We start from the raw sequence: 13,603 nt of genomic DNA on the forward strand, positions 1-13,603 counted from the left end.
CAAATAAATAAATAAAATCTTTAAAAAAAAAAAAGATCTTGAATTATTAAAAATCTGAAAGCTAGAATACTGTACTAGAGTTCTACCAAAATAGAAGCTGTATTTGAAGATATTGTAACAACCACTATATGATATTAATTTTGTTGAACTACTTAAAAAAGTACCATATGAAGAATCAGTACTTTTAAAACAAAGTTATATCTTTTTTTTTTTTTAAGATTTTATTTATTTATTTGACAGAGACACAGCGGGAGAGGGAACACAAGCAGGGGGAGTGGGAGAGGGAGAAGCAGACTCCCCACTGAGCAGGGAGCCCGACGTGGGCTCGATCCCAGGACCCTGGGACCACGACCTGAGCCGAAGGCAGACGCTTAACGACTGAGCCAGCCAGGCGTCCCAGAACAAAGTTATATCTTAAAAGACTTCTACTTACCAGTTATCACCAGTAGTAGCGTCATAAAAGTCTCTGCACAATCTGGAACTTTCATCTCATCCACATCGGTGATATCTTTATATTGGGATACCCAGGCAGCTTCTGATGAAAGCATTGAGTCCATTTTTTGAAGAGCAACTGATATGCAGGAAAAAGGAATATGTCAATTAAATAGTTACACTCATTCTTAATTTTCAGCAGTTTTTTAGGAATGACTTTCCTGTAAATATAAACAAACCCACAACCTCATACTGGTTGCACTATATTTAACATGCTCTGGTTTAGGGTTGAACAAGATACTTGACTCCTCCCCGCCATCCCTACCCCAAATCTTCAAAATATTTGAAGGATTAGACAAATTACATCCCACAGCTTCTACCAAGAACCGAAACAGTGTAGTACAATCTGTAGGACAGCTAATACTATGCTCCACCGGCTTGACTGCTGCACTCTGGAAACATGTACTGTGCAAGTGTAAATTCAAGACAAACTGAAGTGTGATGGGAAGCAAATAAGGCACCTTGGTAAACTCTGACCAAGAAAATTTCAGATGACTCTAGTTTCTACCAGAACTGGTGGAGAAAAACACCAAAAATTAACACCCACAAAAGGAGACAATTCTCCCCACCTGATGGCCACATGAACACTTACACTTTCTCTCCACAGTCAACCATCTCTGAAAACAGGTTTCCTCTGATAGAATATGCATACAATTGGCAAAAGTGCCAGGATAGCCATAAACACTGTGTAGCTCCCTTTCGAACAAAAGCACTTCATCCACCAAATGACAGAAGAGATTGTCATCATAGAGCAGACATGGAATATCAGCAGCTAACTTCTCAAGAACAAGCATCATAAGGCCCCGGGAAAATTCGAGCTGAAAGAAATATGTAAGCATAAGGTAATGTAGATGACAGGCTATTTGTGGACACATCCAACTCTAAAATTGGAATGCTTAGGACCGAGTCTCTTACCCTAGCACTTACTGAAGTGCCCACTTTGTCTAATATTGGCTGAATCTTCTCGTCCAGAAACTGAGTGTGATTCCCGATCCATATAAGTACTTGAGCCAGGTACCACTCAGGCTAAGGAAAGAAGTAAAACAGTTTGAATTCTTAAGTCATTCCACCTAGAAAGTTACAATTAAAGGGCTCCATTTAATTGTATACACGCAGCACTTACAAAAAAATTAGTTGAAAATTCCTATATGTAAGAATGCAATTTCTACTCTGAACTTTAAGGTCATGTCAGGCTTAATAATCAAATGTTTCCCAATGTCCTCCCAACAAATTCCCAAACGTGGCATAAGTCAATAAACTCATAAATTTACAATACCATATATACTGAAAACGCAGCACTTTGGGGGCGCCTGGGTGGCTCAGTCGGTTAAGTGTCTGCCTTCAGCTCAGGTCATGATCCCAGGGTCCTGTGATCGAGTCCTACATTGGGCTCCCTGCTCAGCGGGGAGTCTGCCTCTCTCTCTCTCTCTCTCTTAAATAAATAAATAATCTTTAAAAAATAAAATAAAAAATAAAATGTAGCTCTTTGGAAATACGTAAAATGATGAGCATTACAAAGATCTGATGGCCTTTAAATTGGATTTTTTGGGGCGCCTGGGTGGCTCAGTTGGTTAAGCGACTGCCTTCGGCTCAGGTCATGATCCTGGAGTCCCTGGATCGAGTCCCACATCGGGCTCCCTGCTCGGCAGGGAGTCTGCTTCTCCCTCTGACCCTCCCCCCTCTCATGTGCTTGCTCTCTCTCATTCTCTCTCTCTCAAATAAATAAAATCTTAAAAAAATAAAATAAAATAAATAAATAAATAAATAAATAAATTGGATTTTTTGGCCATAACATTCCAAAATAACTTTTAAACTTGATTTTCTTCTGCTCTCTCTTTTGAAAAGGTAAATTAAGAAAACAAAACAAAACAACACATACCTTAAAACAGGTATAATCATAGAAAAGTAAATGTAAGTAGCAGCTTTTAAAATTGTTCCTAGAGCCGATTCTACAAACCTTACACGTTTTGTTGGGCAGGTATTCAAAAACATTTACTGAGCGGTAAATCCCTGTTGTGTGCTAGATGCTGGAAATACAAACATGAGTAACGGGCATCTGTAATCTCAGGGACTGTATAGTTTAGGCTTGATGACAGAGTAGAACCAAACCACACTTTAGAAAGGAGTCAACATAACTCACAATTTTCTTACCTTTCTTACTGCTTCTCTACAGCTTTAGGTTTATTGCTTTGTCTCACTTACTACTTACTAATTTGTTCTATTCTTCTTTCCACCAACACCCCATCCAAAAAAGGGGGAGCCCCATAAATACGAAAGAATAAGCTAAATTTAAGAACCAGGAAAAAGGGGCGCCTGGGTGGCTCAGTTGGTTAAGCAACTGCCTTCGGCTCAGGTCATGATCCTGGAGTCCCTGGATCGAGTCCCGCATCGGGCTCCCTGCTCGGCGGGGAGTCTGCTTCTCCCTCTGACCCTCCCCCCTCTCATGTGCTCTCTCTCTCTCTCTCATTCTCTCTCAAATAAATAAATAAAATCTTTAAAAAAAAAAGAACCAGGAAAAAAATGCTGTGGCATTTGTGGGGCACCGTTTACACCTGGGCCCCCATGTTTCACTGTGCAAATTGCTCCTTCGGGTTTCTAAATATATCAGAAAGAGAAGCGGAAGTCAAGAGAGTTGAGTATTAGCTTTTGAACAGATTGTTGATGCTAAAATGATTTATGGCTGTATGGGCAAGACATGCTAATGAGCTAGCGGATTCCGACAACTTCTCAACACAAGTCCGGAAAAAGATCTATTAAGAGCAGTGACAAAACAGGAATTTAGCTCTTTAGGGAAAAAACAGAAATGTGAGTGGAATCAGATTTTAACTTAAACCAGAAAAAGTACAGAACGCTTCACATTTGCTATTAATAAAAACCAAGGACAAGAGTTGAGAAAGCACACCTTGCTTATGACGTTAGTCTGGCGGTTCCCTCTGAAGTGATACCTGAACCTCTTCTGAAGGGGCGTCAGCATGATCTGGAGGGGCAGAATGACAGACGGGGAGGCAGGAAGACAGTATTTTTCTGGAAGTTGTTTTGGCTCAGTAAGTAATTCATCTCTGACATAGTCGAGTCAAGGAAAAAGATAAGTACATATATATGTGTGTATATATACATATATATACGTGATATATTTTTCCAACAAATATATGACACTAAGTAAAATTAACTGTAATACACATAATTTTACATTACATGATTTCAATAAAAAGTGCACCAAAAATGTTATTAGAATTAATCTCTTTCCTAAAATAAAAAATAGTAGTAAGGAAGGAAACACATTCAAGTAATCACTTTATTAAAGTAACACGAAGTTACTAAGGTCTCCTCCCAATTGCCATTTTTAATCCCAAGAGACCTACGTGTGATGTAACCTACGTGTCATGTAAACTTGGGTCACACGTATTTCAGACTGACCCTCCCCCGCCCCACATGCAATTCACTCCGAAGGAGAATAATCCACCACTCCATGGGTATATACAGATCAAGTCCAAATCCAGTACTCCTGTTTGGCTTCTTGGCCACTTTCAAAAAGTTTTACTCTCTAGCCACGAATCCACTCTAGAAAAAAAGCAATTTTAGTAAGTTTTAACTCCAACAAGGATACGAGGTTTGTAGTTTCAGAAGCTGACAAAACAGTGTCTCCAGGTTAGTGTATATCTCAGGGGCACTGGCTGGTCGACTCAAGCCAACAGTTTGAGACTGGGGGGGTGTGATGAAGGGCCAATGAAGTTGGGCCAAAATTTCCTCAAAATCACTGTAATAGTGAAGTAACACACGTGTTTCAGTTAAAATACAACAGTCATCAAATATCCATCTGAAAGCAATTACCATGAAATATGGGTGAATTCCTTACCTTGTAAGTTTGTCCTTGAGAATCTTATGCCAGAATTTAACAGTGGCTCTCATGAAGGCAAGAAGATGAGTACAAGATGATTCCTGAAGCTTGATGTCAAGTTCTGCCATGTATACCAGAGTAGAGGCTGCCTCTGGGACATTATTGGTCATCAGATATTGCTGAATGTTATCGCTGCAAAATGAGGCCAAGCAAACTTCAAAGATAGTTTGTTCAAATAATTCCAAATGCAGAAAAACTGCTTCTCCCTCCTGTTGTATATAAAGTTACATACAAGGAAAAAGGAAGCACCAGCTAGAAGTGGCTTTTTTACCAATGTGGCCAAAGCTTTTAATTTTTCTAAGAAAGCCAGAAATCAAGATTTCCATGTAAAACCAATTAATTAAATTCTTTGAAACCAGCCAAATAGATCCCATGAGCTACCTACCATTTTGCTTATTTGACTTTATAAAGCAAACACTTTACTTAAATATTAGATGTTGTGTGTCAACTATATTTCAATAAAAAATGAAAATAAAAAAATTAAAATGAGATGTTTCTTTTGATAAAAAATACATATTATAGGGCACCCAGGTTAAGTATCTGCCTTCGGCTCAGGTCATGATCCCAGGGTCCTGGGATCGAGCCCCACATTGGGCTCCCTGCTCAGTGGGAAGCCTGCTTCTCCCTCTCCCGCTCTCCCTGCTTGTGTTCCTGCTCTCACTGTGTCTCTCTCTCTCTGTCAAATAAATAAATAAAATCTTTAAAAAAAAAACCATACATATTCTAGGGGCACCTGGGTGGCTCAGTCAGTTAAGCATCCAACTCTCAATTTAGGCTCAGGTCATAACCTCAAAGTCATGAGATGGACCCCATCAGACTCTGTGCAGGGGTGTGGAGCCTGCTTAAGATTCTCTCCCTCTGCCCCTCCTTGGCTTGCACTCTCTCTCAAATTTTTTTAAAAAATAATATTCCATTGCTTAAGCCATCTAAGAATAAGGACAAAAAAACTTTAATTTAAAAAAATTTTTAAAGATTTATTTATTTGAGAGAGAGTGGAAGAGAGCAATTGGGAGGGGCAGACACAGAGGGAGAGAGAATCTCAAGCAGACTCCCCACTGAGTGCAGAGCTGGACAAGGGGCTTGATCTCAGGACCCTGAGATCATGACCTGAGCAGAAATCAAGAATCAGATGTTCAACTGACTGAGCCACCCAGCTGCCCCAGAACACTGCTCTTTTAAAAAAGAGAGTGCTACAGAATGAAAAGCAGTTTAATGTTAGAATTTAGGAGATGAGGAAAATCTCAGAAGCCCAAAGGAAGCCAGAAACAGAGATTTATCATGGAAGACCTAAAGGAAAGAGCATGTTATTAAAGAGAAATAGCTGTGCTCTACTTGATTATGAATTTGATTCCTATTTCTAACATGATTTCTAGGCCAAATTTCTCTTTTAAACAATTCCAACATCAGATAAAAGCTATCCATAACCATAGTCCTATTTTAATTAATCTATTACCTTGGCTACTACAAGAGTGAGGCTTTTAAACAATTTATTCTACTTAATGAGGTTATTGCTCCTTATTGGTATTATCTTTCAGAGGAGCAAGGGATGGTGAAATAAAAAGAAGGTTTAAAACTCGTTTACTGCAAATAATTTATCTACACACGAAGGAGATGATCTAAAAAGCTTAAACTGATTTCTGGAATCACTGGTAACACCACAATCTTGGGCATATCACTCTTTCTGTAAATGTAAAACTCAGATGCAAACCAAAGATTTTCACGCTGTACTGATAGGTAAAATTCTTTTTTTTTTTTTTTTTTAAGATTTTATTTATTTGACAGAGAGAGGGAGAGAGAGTGAGAGAAGGAACACAAGCTGGGGGAGTGGGAGAGGGTGAAGCAGGCTTCCTGCAGAGCAGGGAGCCTGATGCGGGGCTCGATCCGAGGACCCTGGGATCATGACCTGAGCCGAAGGCAGACGCTTAACGACTGAGCCACCATGGCACCCCCTGATAGGTAAAATTCTTTAAAATACTGAGAAACATGCAGGATAAAATGATAACACATTACTCTTTGGAAGACATAACAAAGTATATTAACTGTGATACATTTACAATGGGACATTAAGACTCTTGTATGACCTTTCTTCCTCAAGTCTTCCAGACAACATGAATGGTTGCTGACAGCTTTGGAGCAAGAGTAGTTAAAACAAAGCAGGATGGAACTACAGTTTGGAGGGGCTGGGGGACTATATCATGAAACCAAATAATCTGCCAATCTAGGCAGAAATGTTAATTTATCTTGTCTGAAAGGCAATACCAGACACAGTCAACACCAGTAATACACATTCAATTCACAAAGAAGTATGTACTTCTTTTCCCCCTAACCACAGGTAGCAAAACTCTGTTACATCTAAGAATACTGTGTAGCTTTTGTTAGATGATTTCCATTGGGGGCACCAGGGTGGCTCAGTCAGTTAAGCATCTGTCTTCAGCTCAGGTCATGATCCCATGGCGGGCGGGGGTGGGGGGGCAGTGCACGGGGGCGGGGAGGGGGGTATCCTGAGATGGAGCCCCACATCAGACTCCCTGCTCAGTGGGGAGTCTGCTTCTCCCTCTCTCCCTGCTTGTGTGCTCTCTCTCTCTCTGTGTTCTCTCTCAAATAAACATCTTAAAAAAAAAATGATTCAAATTTTAGAGAAAGCAATCCATTTCATCAAGTGACCATGTCTAAAAAGTAAAAGAGAATATTACCACACTGAAGAGTTGTTTTATTAATTTGGTTTTATAAAAGTAGTTATCATGTATTCACAACACAACTATAGGACTTAAAATTTTTACTTAGATTACTTTCTTTCAAATGCAAATTAAGCTCCCTGAAAAGCTTATGTTCATTCACAATAAAGGAAAAGAATCATTATCATAATGCTATTTTCATAACAACTGGTAAAATTACATTATTATAATCTTTAATTAACTCATTTAATGGCATGCATACACTCGGTAAGAAGAGCCTCAAAGGAAAATAATAATTATGAGAACAAAGAAGCCCTTTTTACCTTAGTTCTTCAATTTGTGAAATCCATTTAAGGTAAGCAAGATGGCGCTCAATCTCTTCAATTTGGTTGATCATGGCCCCAAGATCTTCCATCCAGGGCTGTGCCGTCAGCAAATGGCTGTTAATGGAACTGAAGAGGTGAGTTTCTTGCTCCAGAAACTGATTAAGGAATTGCTTTGATTCTTCTGCATTTTTTAAGGCATTCTGAATTCTTTTAGGGATTTCTGATGAAATCGTAAGTACCTGACCATACCAAAAAAAAAGACAAAAAAGAACAGCAGCAATCAGATACAATTTTCATAACCCTTTTTTTAAACCTATTACCTTCAAAATACATGTTTGTTCTAACAGAATTGAAAATTGTCAATTATAAGCTTCAAAAGAAAGGTGTGATTTCTGCATCCTGTACCCAGCAAACCTAAACACGAAATGCTATATGCGGAGATGGGTGGGGAGCAGCCTATCGCCCCAGTAAGCACCTCTGGATCTGCCTTCATGAAGCTCAGCGCTTTCAGAGGGTCCAGCCAGAGAATATTTTTATGCTTTATCTACTAAATACTTTCCTTCAAAAACAAATGAAGCTCTGATTCTAAAAGTCTGAGTATCTGTACGTCACAAAAGTTACCCAGGTGATTCTGATTTAAGTCCAGGTTGAGAACCACTGACCTGGTAAGATGATAACCAGGTAATGCCTTGAGATATGGTATTTATTAATTCTTCTTATAGCATATGGAAAAACATATACAATCGTTAGGTATCAGTACAATATAAAGACTATTATAGGAGAATTTCAGTTTAATCAAACACTTTGCCCAAGGCCCTGTGCTAGGAATAGACAGATAAAGAAGACATAGCATCTGCCCTAAAGCTCAGTTGGTGTGGAAGAGAAATGGAAGCACATGCCTCCCGTATTATGGGGTTAATGCAATAAAAGAGATGCTAGGTGTAAGGGGTGGCTAAGGTAGTGCTTCCCAAACCTGAATGTACGTAGGAATCACCTAGAGATCTGGTATAATGCCAATGTGAACTCATCAGGTCTCAAGTAGGGACTGAGATTCCGCGTGTCTAACAAGCTCCCACACTTTGGATATCGAGGTTTTGAGGTGCAAGGCAATTGTGCTGGACCGCTCCTGCACAGACCTTCGCAGGACGGGCGGGAATTTTCTTGGGAACTTCGGAAGGAAAAGGGCATTCCAGGCAAAAGGAACGGCTCAGTCATGATGAGAGAACAGCAAAGAGCTGGGGAAGGCACAGAATACAGTTCAAAAAAACGGAGAAAGAAGAGATGAGTCTAGATGGTAGGGGGAGACGAGATCACAGGAGCATCTTGTGCCGTAGAAGGATGTGGGCTTTTCCCAACAGGCAATGGGAAGCCAGTAAGAGCTTCTTTTTTTCTTTTTGTTCAAGTAGGCTCCATGCCAGCACGGAGCCCAACGTGGGGCTTGAACTCATGACCCTGAGATCAAGACGTGAGCTAAGATCAAGAGTCGAATGCTTAACCAACTGAGCCACCCAGGCGCCCCAAGAGATTTTAACAAGGGAATCATTCCATTAGATTTATGATTTAGAACATAAAGTGACAAAATATTATGCTTATTCTCCTATTACTTGCAATAATAAAAACTGGAAACAGCAAAAATGTCGACCAACAAGGGCCTGGTCAAATAAATTATATACAGCCATAGTTGAATACCATAAAACCATTACAAAAGAGAGATCTATCTACACTGATATGAAAAAAGTAGTATATTAATTATAAAAAGTTAAGCTATACATATTTAAAGTATACATATGCTTATACATACATAAAAGATTTTAACTATGTTTTATATATATTTGCTTACTTACACATAATACAGTTTCTGTAAAGAATACAAATGATAGTTACTGTGGGGAGGGAAGGAAGCAGAAGATGGGCAAACTGCCATCAAGTGCAGGAGAGGCTGCAGCCCTAACTGGGGTGGTGGCAGCAGGGGTGGGAATGAGGGGACAGACCCAGACACCAGAGATGTGAAGGGGGGCAAAACTCTGATGTCTTGGTGATGGGGTAGTGGAGGCAGGATGAAGGGCAATCTAGGAGGGCTCCTAGGTTTCAGGCCCGAGTGACAGGCAGATGATGGTACCATTTTCCAAGGAAGGGAAGCATTTGAAGAGACAGACATGCTGAATTTAAGCTTCAGTTAGGGACTTCGGCAGAAGCTTCCATGGTCATCAGGGAAATGAGCCTGACTGGGAAGTGGAGACAGACGTAAAGAAAGATGACTTTCTGAGGAAGCCTAACAGTAAAAGGAAGGAATTAACATCTAGTAAAAGATGAGGGGAGGGTTTTTTGTTTGGGTTTAAGGAAAACATGTGTGTGTGTCCCTATGCTGAGGGGACAGGACTGGCTGAGGGGCAGAGGAGCAAACTATAGAAGTGTGAAGCAAGCTCACTCAGGTGGCAGGTAGGATCTGAGGCATGAGGACTGTCTCGCATTTATCCTTTGCTGAATTAAGAAGTAGAAATGGCAAATAGGTTTGTGGGATGTGGGGTAGACTGTTCAATGGATTCATGCTAAGTGCTCTTAATTTGTGCTTTTTGGGAAAAGGAAAAGACAGAACGGCCAGATGGGGTAGTTATCTTGGGGCAGAATTCGGAAGAACAGCGAGGGGAGTGGCAGAGGAGCCGACCTTCCCAGGGGAGGAGCCAGGACGGACTGCCAGGTGGGGCTGAAGACCACTCGTCTGGGCTGGCATCCGTGCTCCCGCTGTGTGATTTCCTCCGAGAACGCCCAGCACAGACAGCTTGCCTGCAGAGTGGAGGAGGAGGACGGGGCAGGGCCATACTTAAAGAGACTCTTGGTAGACGTGGGGGAAAGACAGGAGCACGGGAGGCCTGAGGTGCTGGGGGTGGGAACACAGGACGACTGACCACCCAGGGCTAACACCAATCAGCCACACACAGTGTGCGGCTCTACCACCACGTGGTAGTTACAGGATGGAAACCTGGCGTCCTTGACAGACACTCTATTGCAGGTACAGCGAGCCACTTACTTTTTTAAGATTACATTCACTGGGTGTTTTAAAAACTATGTTAAGTAATATGTTCACTGTAAAAAGAAAACACTTGAAAATACAGAAAGATGTGAAGAAAATAAATCACCTGTTAACCCACCACTCAGAAATAACCACTATTATGTTATATTCATTTTCATGTTTTCTCCTTATGAGTGGGTATATACAAAGTTTGGAATGATGGTGTTACAACATTTTTGTATACCATGAAATGACTTAGTTATAGAAGCACTTTAAAAGTCACTGTATGAGGGGCGCCTGGGTGGCTCAGTTGGTTAAGCGACTGCCTTCGGCTCAGGTCATGATCCTGGAGTCCCGGGATCGAGTCCCGCGTCGGGCTCCCTGCTCAGCAGGGAGCCTGCTTCTCCCTCTGACCGTCCCCCTTCTCATGTGCTCTCTGTCTCTCTCATTCTCTCTGTCTCAAATAAATAAATAAAATCTTTAAAAAAAAAAAAAAAGTCACTGTATGAAAAGCTACTTAAAATGTTAGCTGTCATATTTTTAAGACCCAAATAATATCAGCAGGAACTCTGTCTTTTTTTTTTTTTTTTTTAGATTTTATTTTTAGGTCATCTCTCCACCCAACATGGGGCTCAAACTCACAACCCCGAGATCAAGAGTCGCACACTCCACCAACTGAACCAGCCAGGCAGCCTCAGGATCTTTCTCTTTTACATAATTCATAGAATATCTAGCACACTGTAAGTCTTAAAACCTATTAAACAGTTTTAAATGATTTGACTATTTGTCACAAGCTATATCTTCAAAATTCCCTATACAATAATGGTTATGTTTATATTATAGTATGTGTATACTTCTGATATTATTTCAATGAGTTTTAATACTTGCCTGTTCTTCTAATTGCATTTTATTTTCTGTCATCTGTTCTATGAGTTTATCAAGTTTCTTTAAAGATTTAAGGTCATTTCCAACTTCCTTTTCTATAAATGCAGACACGTAAAAAGGGAGATCACCATTATCTGCATCTTCATTGACTTGTTCATTTCCAACAAGAGCTGTAATATTTATGTCACCTAAAACAAAAGAATAACAATTATTCAACATTACTAAGTACCACGGGGCTAAAGGAAATACAAAAGATAATACAAAGCAATATATCTACCTTCAAATTTAGTAATTTAAAGAAAACACTATATATGGTATGCATATATATGTTCATGTATATATACTATATACACACACACAAAAATATCAAAATGAATATATATAGTATGTATAGATCTATATGCATATATGTGGATGTTCTGGATTTTTTTTGTACACACACACACACAAATACCAAATGAATAGCTATAAAGCAATCTATCAGTCAAGTACTACAAAACGCTTAGGAGCTGAGGAAATTCAGAGTGAAGGAAAATTCCTGAAGTCTGTCCTAGTAACCATGGGTTTCAACAGATGTTGGCATGACAATGCAGTTACAAGCAGATATTAAACTTTTCCAGAAGACTTTTATCTTACAAATCTATTTTATTAGTAGAGGGGGAAAAAAGGTCAAATCTTATTTTATTGATGCGGTTTTTATTAAAGTAGTAATATATTTTTAAAATCTGTAAGGAGGGCGCCTGGGTGGCTCAGTTGGTTAAGCGACTGCCTTTGGCTCAGGTCATGATCCTGGAGTCCCGGGATCGAGTCCCGCATCGGGCTCCCTGCTCGGCAGGGAGTCTGCTTCTCCCTCTGACCCTCCTCCCTCTCATGTTTTCTGTCTCTCATTCTCTCTGTCTCAAATAAATAAATAAAAAAAATCTTTAAAAAATAAAAAATAAAAAAAAAAATAAAATCTGTAAGGAAACAGATAATGTGGTCTAGAATAACACCAAAGGAGGACTCTGGTTTTAAAATGATAAAAAAAAGGAAAAATATTGAAAGATTTCAAGTATATGAAAAAAAATTGAAAGGCTGACCAATGAATAAAAACTCCTTATTATGTAAGAGTAAAAAAGTTTTAGGGGCATCTGGATGGCTCAGTCGGTTGAGTGTCCGACTCTTGGTTTTGGCTCAGGTCATGATCTCAGGGTCGTGAGATCGAGCCCCACATTGGGCTCCATGCTCAGTGAGGAGACTGCTTGAGATTCTCTCTCTCCCTCTGCCCCTCCCCCTGCTCGTGCATGTGCGTGCTCTCTCTCTCTCTAATAAACAATAAATAAATCTTCTTAAAAAAAGAGTAAAAACGTTTTAAAAGCTTCAAATGCCATTGTACAAAGATGCCCATGTCAGAAAAAGAATAAAAGGAAGTGTGAAAGAAAATACAAATTACTAAGAAAAACTCAAAATGACTGGTGCAACCACTAAGTTGTACCGTCTGAAGTGAGACTCCTTCCATGGCCAATAAACTAGACTTGGACCGACCCACACTGTACTTACTGAATGGACAAAAGCAGGTGACTTGGAACCCTGAGCCATTTCTAGGGAAGAGTGGTAGCAAAGGCAGCAGGGCCTGTGATGAGCAAACCATGCCCAGTGAAAACAGGAACACTGTGTAGCTTTGCTCTCACCCCATTCAGTGGGTCGGATTTCCCAAAGAGCCCATTCCTTATTCTACACTTGAATGCCGATCATTTCCTATCATTTCCAAGTCAGTTTTTCACTCTGCAAGCATCCATACCTTCTTCCACTATCCATGATGCCTTAAGAATTAAGCAATTTAAGCTGCCTCTAATTCTTTATAGAATGAAGCAAGATTCAAATACATAAATAATAGATTTTCAATTTTTATTCAAAGAAACAAATTTCTAGTAAACATTTAATCCACTTCACAGGAAATTAAATTCTCTTCCACTGTCCTCAATTTGTGGACCAACAGCACTGCTCCTCTTTTGCGGAGTTCCTCCATCTCTACCTTCCCTGACCGTCCGTGCCAGGCTGGACGTGCCTAAGCCACAGGGAAACCTGAAGCCACGGAGGCGTGTTGGCAAAAAAGGCAGGAGTGCCGTGATACGCGGATTCTGCCACAGCTCTTTCTACTCCAGCCCTGCGTGTTAGAGATACTGTTTCCTCTGAAGTGCCTGTTTCATGTGCAGGCTATCCCCTTTTGCTTACTTGTGATATCCTTCTTCCTGGAGAAGGTTAGGAAACCTGGTATTTGAATTATCCCACAGGCAGGGCTTAATCTCCCTAGGTTTGAGTAGTACTTACAGATTTT

The 13,603-nt window shown here is 40.1% G+C and overlaps 1 protein-coding gene across 2 annotated transcripts; it reads right to left on the reverse strand.

Moving 5' to 3' along the window:
* Nucleotides 1-402: 402 nt before the first annotated feature.
* On the reverse strand, nucleotides 403-11,564 carry LOC102735771 (RAD50-interacting protein 1). 2 transcript variants are annotated; one of them, XM_081810310.1, is made up of 8 exons: nucleotides 11,290-11,564; nucleotides 7,389-7,630; nucleotides 4,349-4,522; nucleotides 4,100-4,249; nucleotides 3,395-3,551; nucleotides 1,420-1,518; nucleotides 1,085-1,310; nucleotides 403-571 (listed from the first exon to the last, which is right to left on the reverse strand). In XM_081810310.1, the coding sequence occupies exons 1-8, from the start codon at nucleotides 11,503-11,505 to the stop codon at nucleotides 426-428; spliced, it is 1,410 nt and encodes a 469-aa protein (XP_081666436.1). In that variant the 5' UTR covers nucleotides 11,506-11,564; the 3' UTR covers nucleotides 403-425. The 2 variants fall into 2 exon arrangements, with proteins under 2 accessions (XP_081666436.1, XP_081666435.1); XM_081810309.1 differs by having other exon boundaries at nucleotides 404-571; nucleotides 1,408-1,518; nucleotides 11,290-11,556.
* Between the last annotated feature and the right edge of the window lie 2,039 nt (nucleotides 11,565-13,603).

The sequence above is a fragment of the Leptonychotes weddellii genome, unplaced genomic scaffold (genome assembly GCF_054177405.1).
Source record: "Leptonychotes weddellii isolate Sample4059 unplaced genomic scaffold, ASM5417740v2 HiC_scaffold_2229, whole genome shotgun sequence".
Taxonomy (NCBI): domain Eukaryota; kingdom Metazoa; phylum Chordata; class Mammalia; order Carnivora; family Phocidae; genus Leptonychotes; species Leptonychotes weddellii.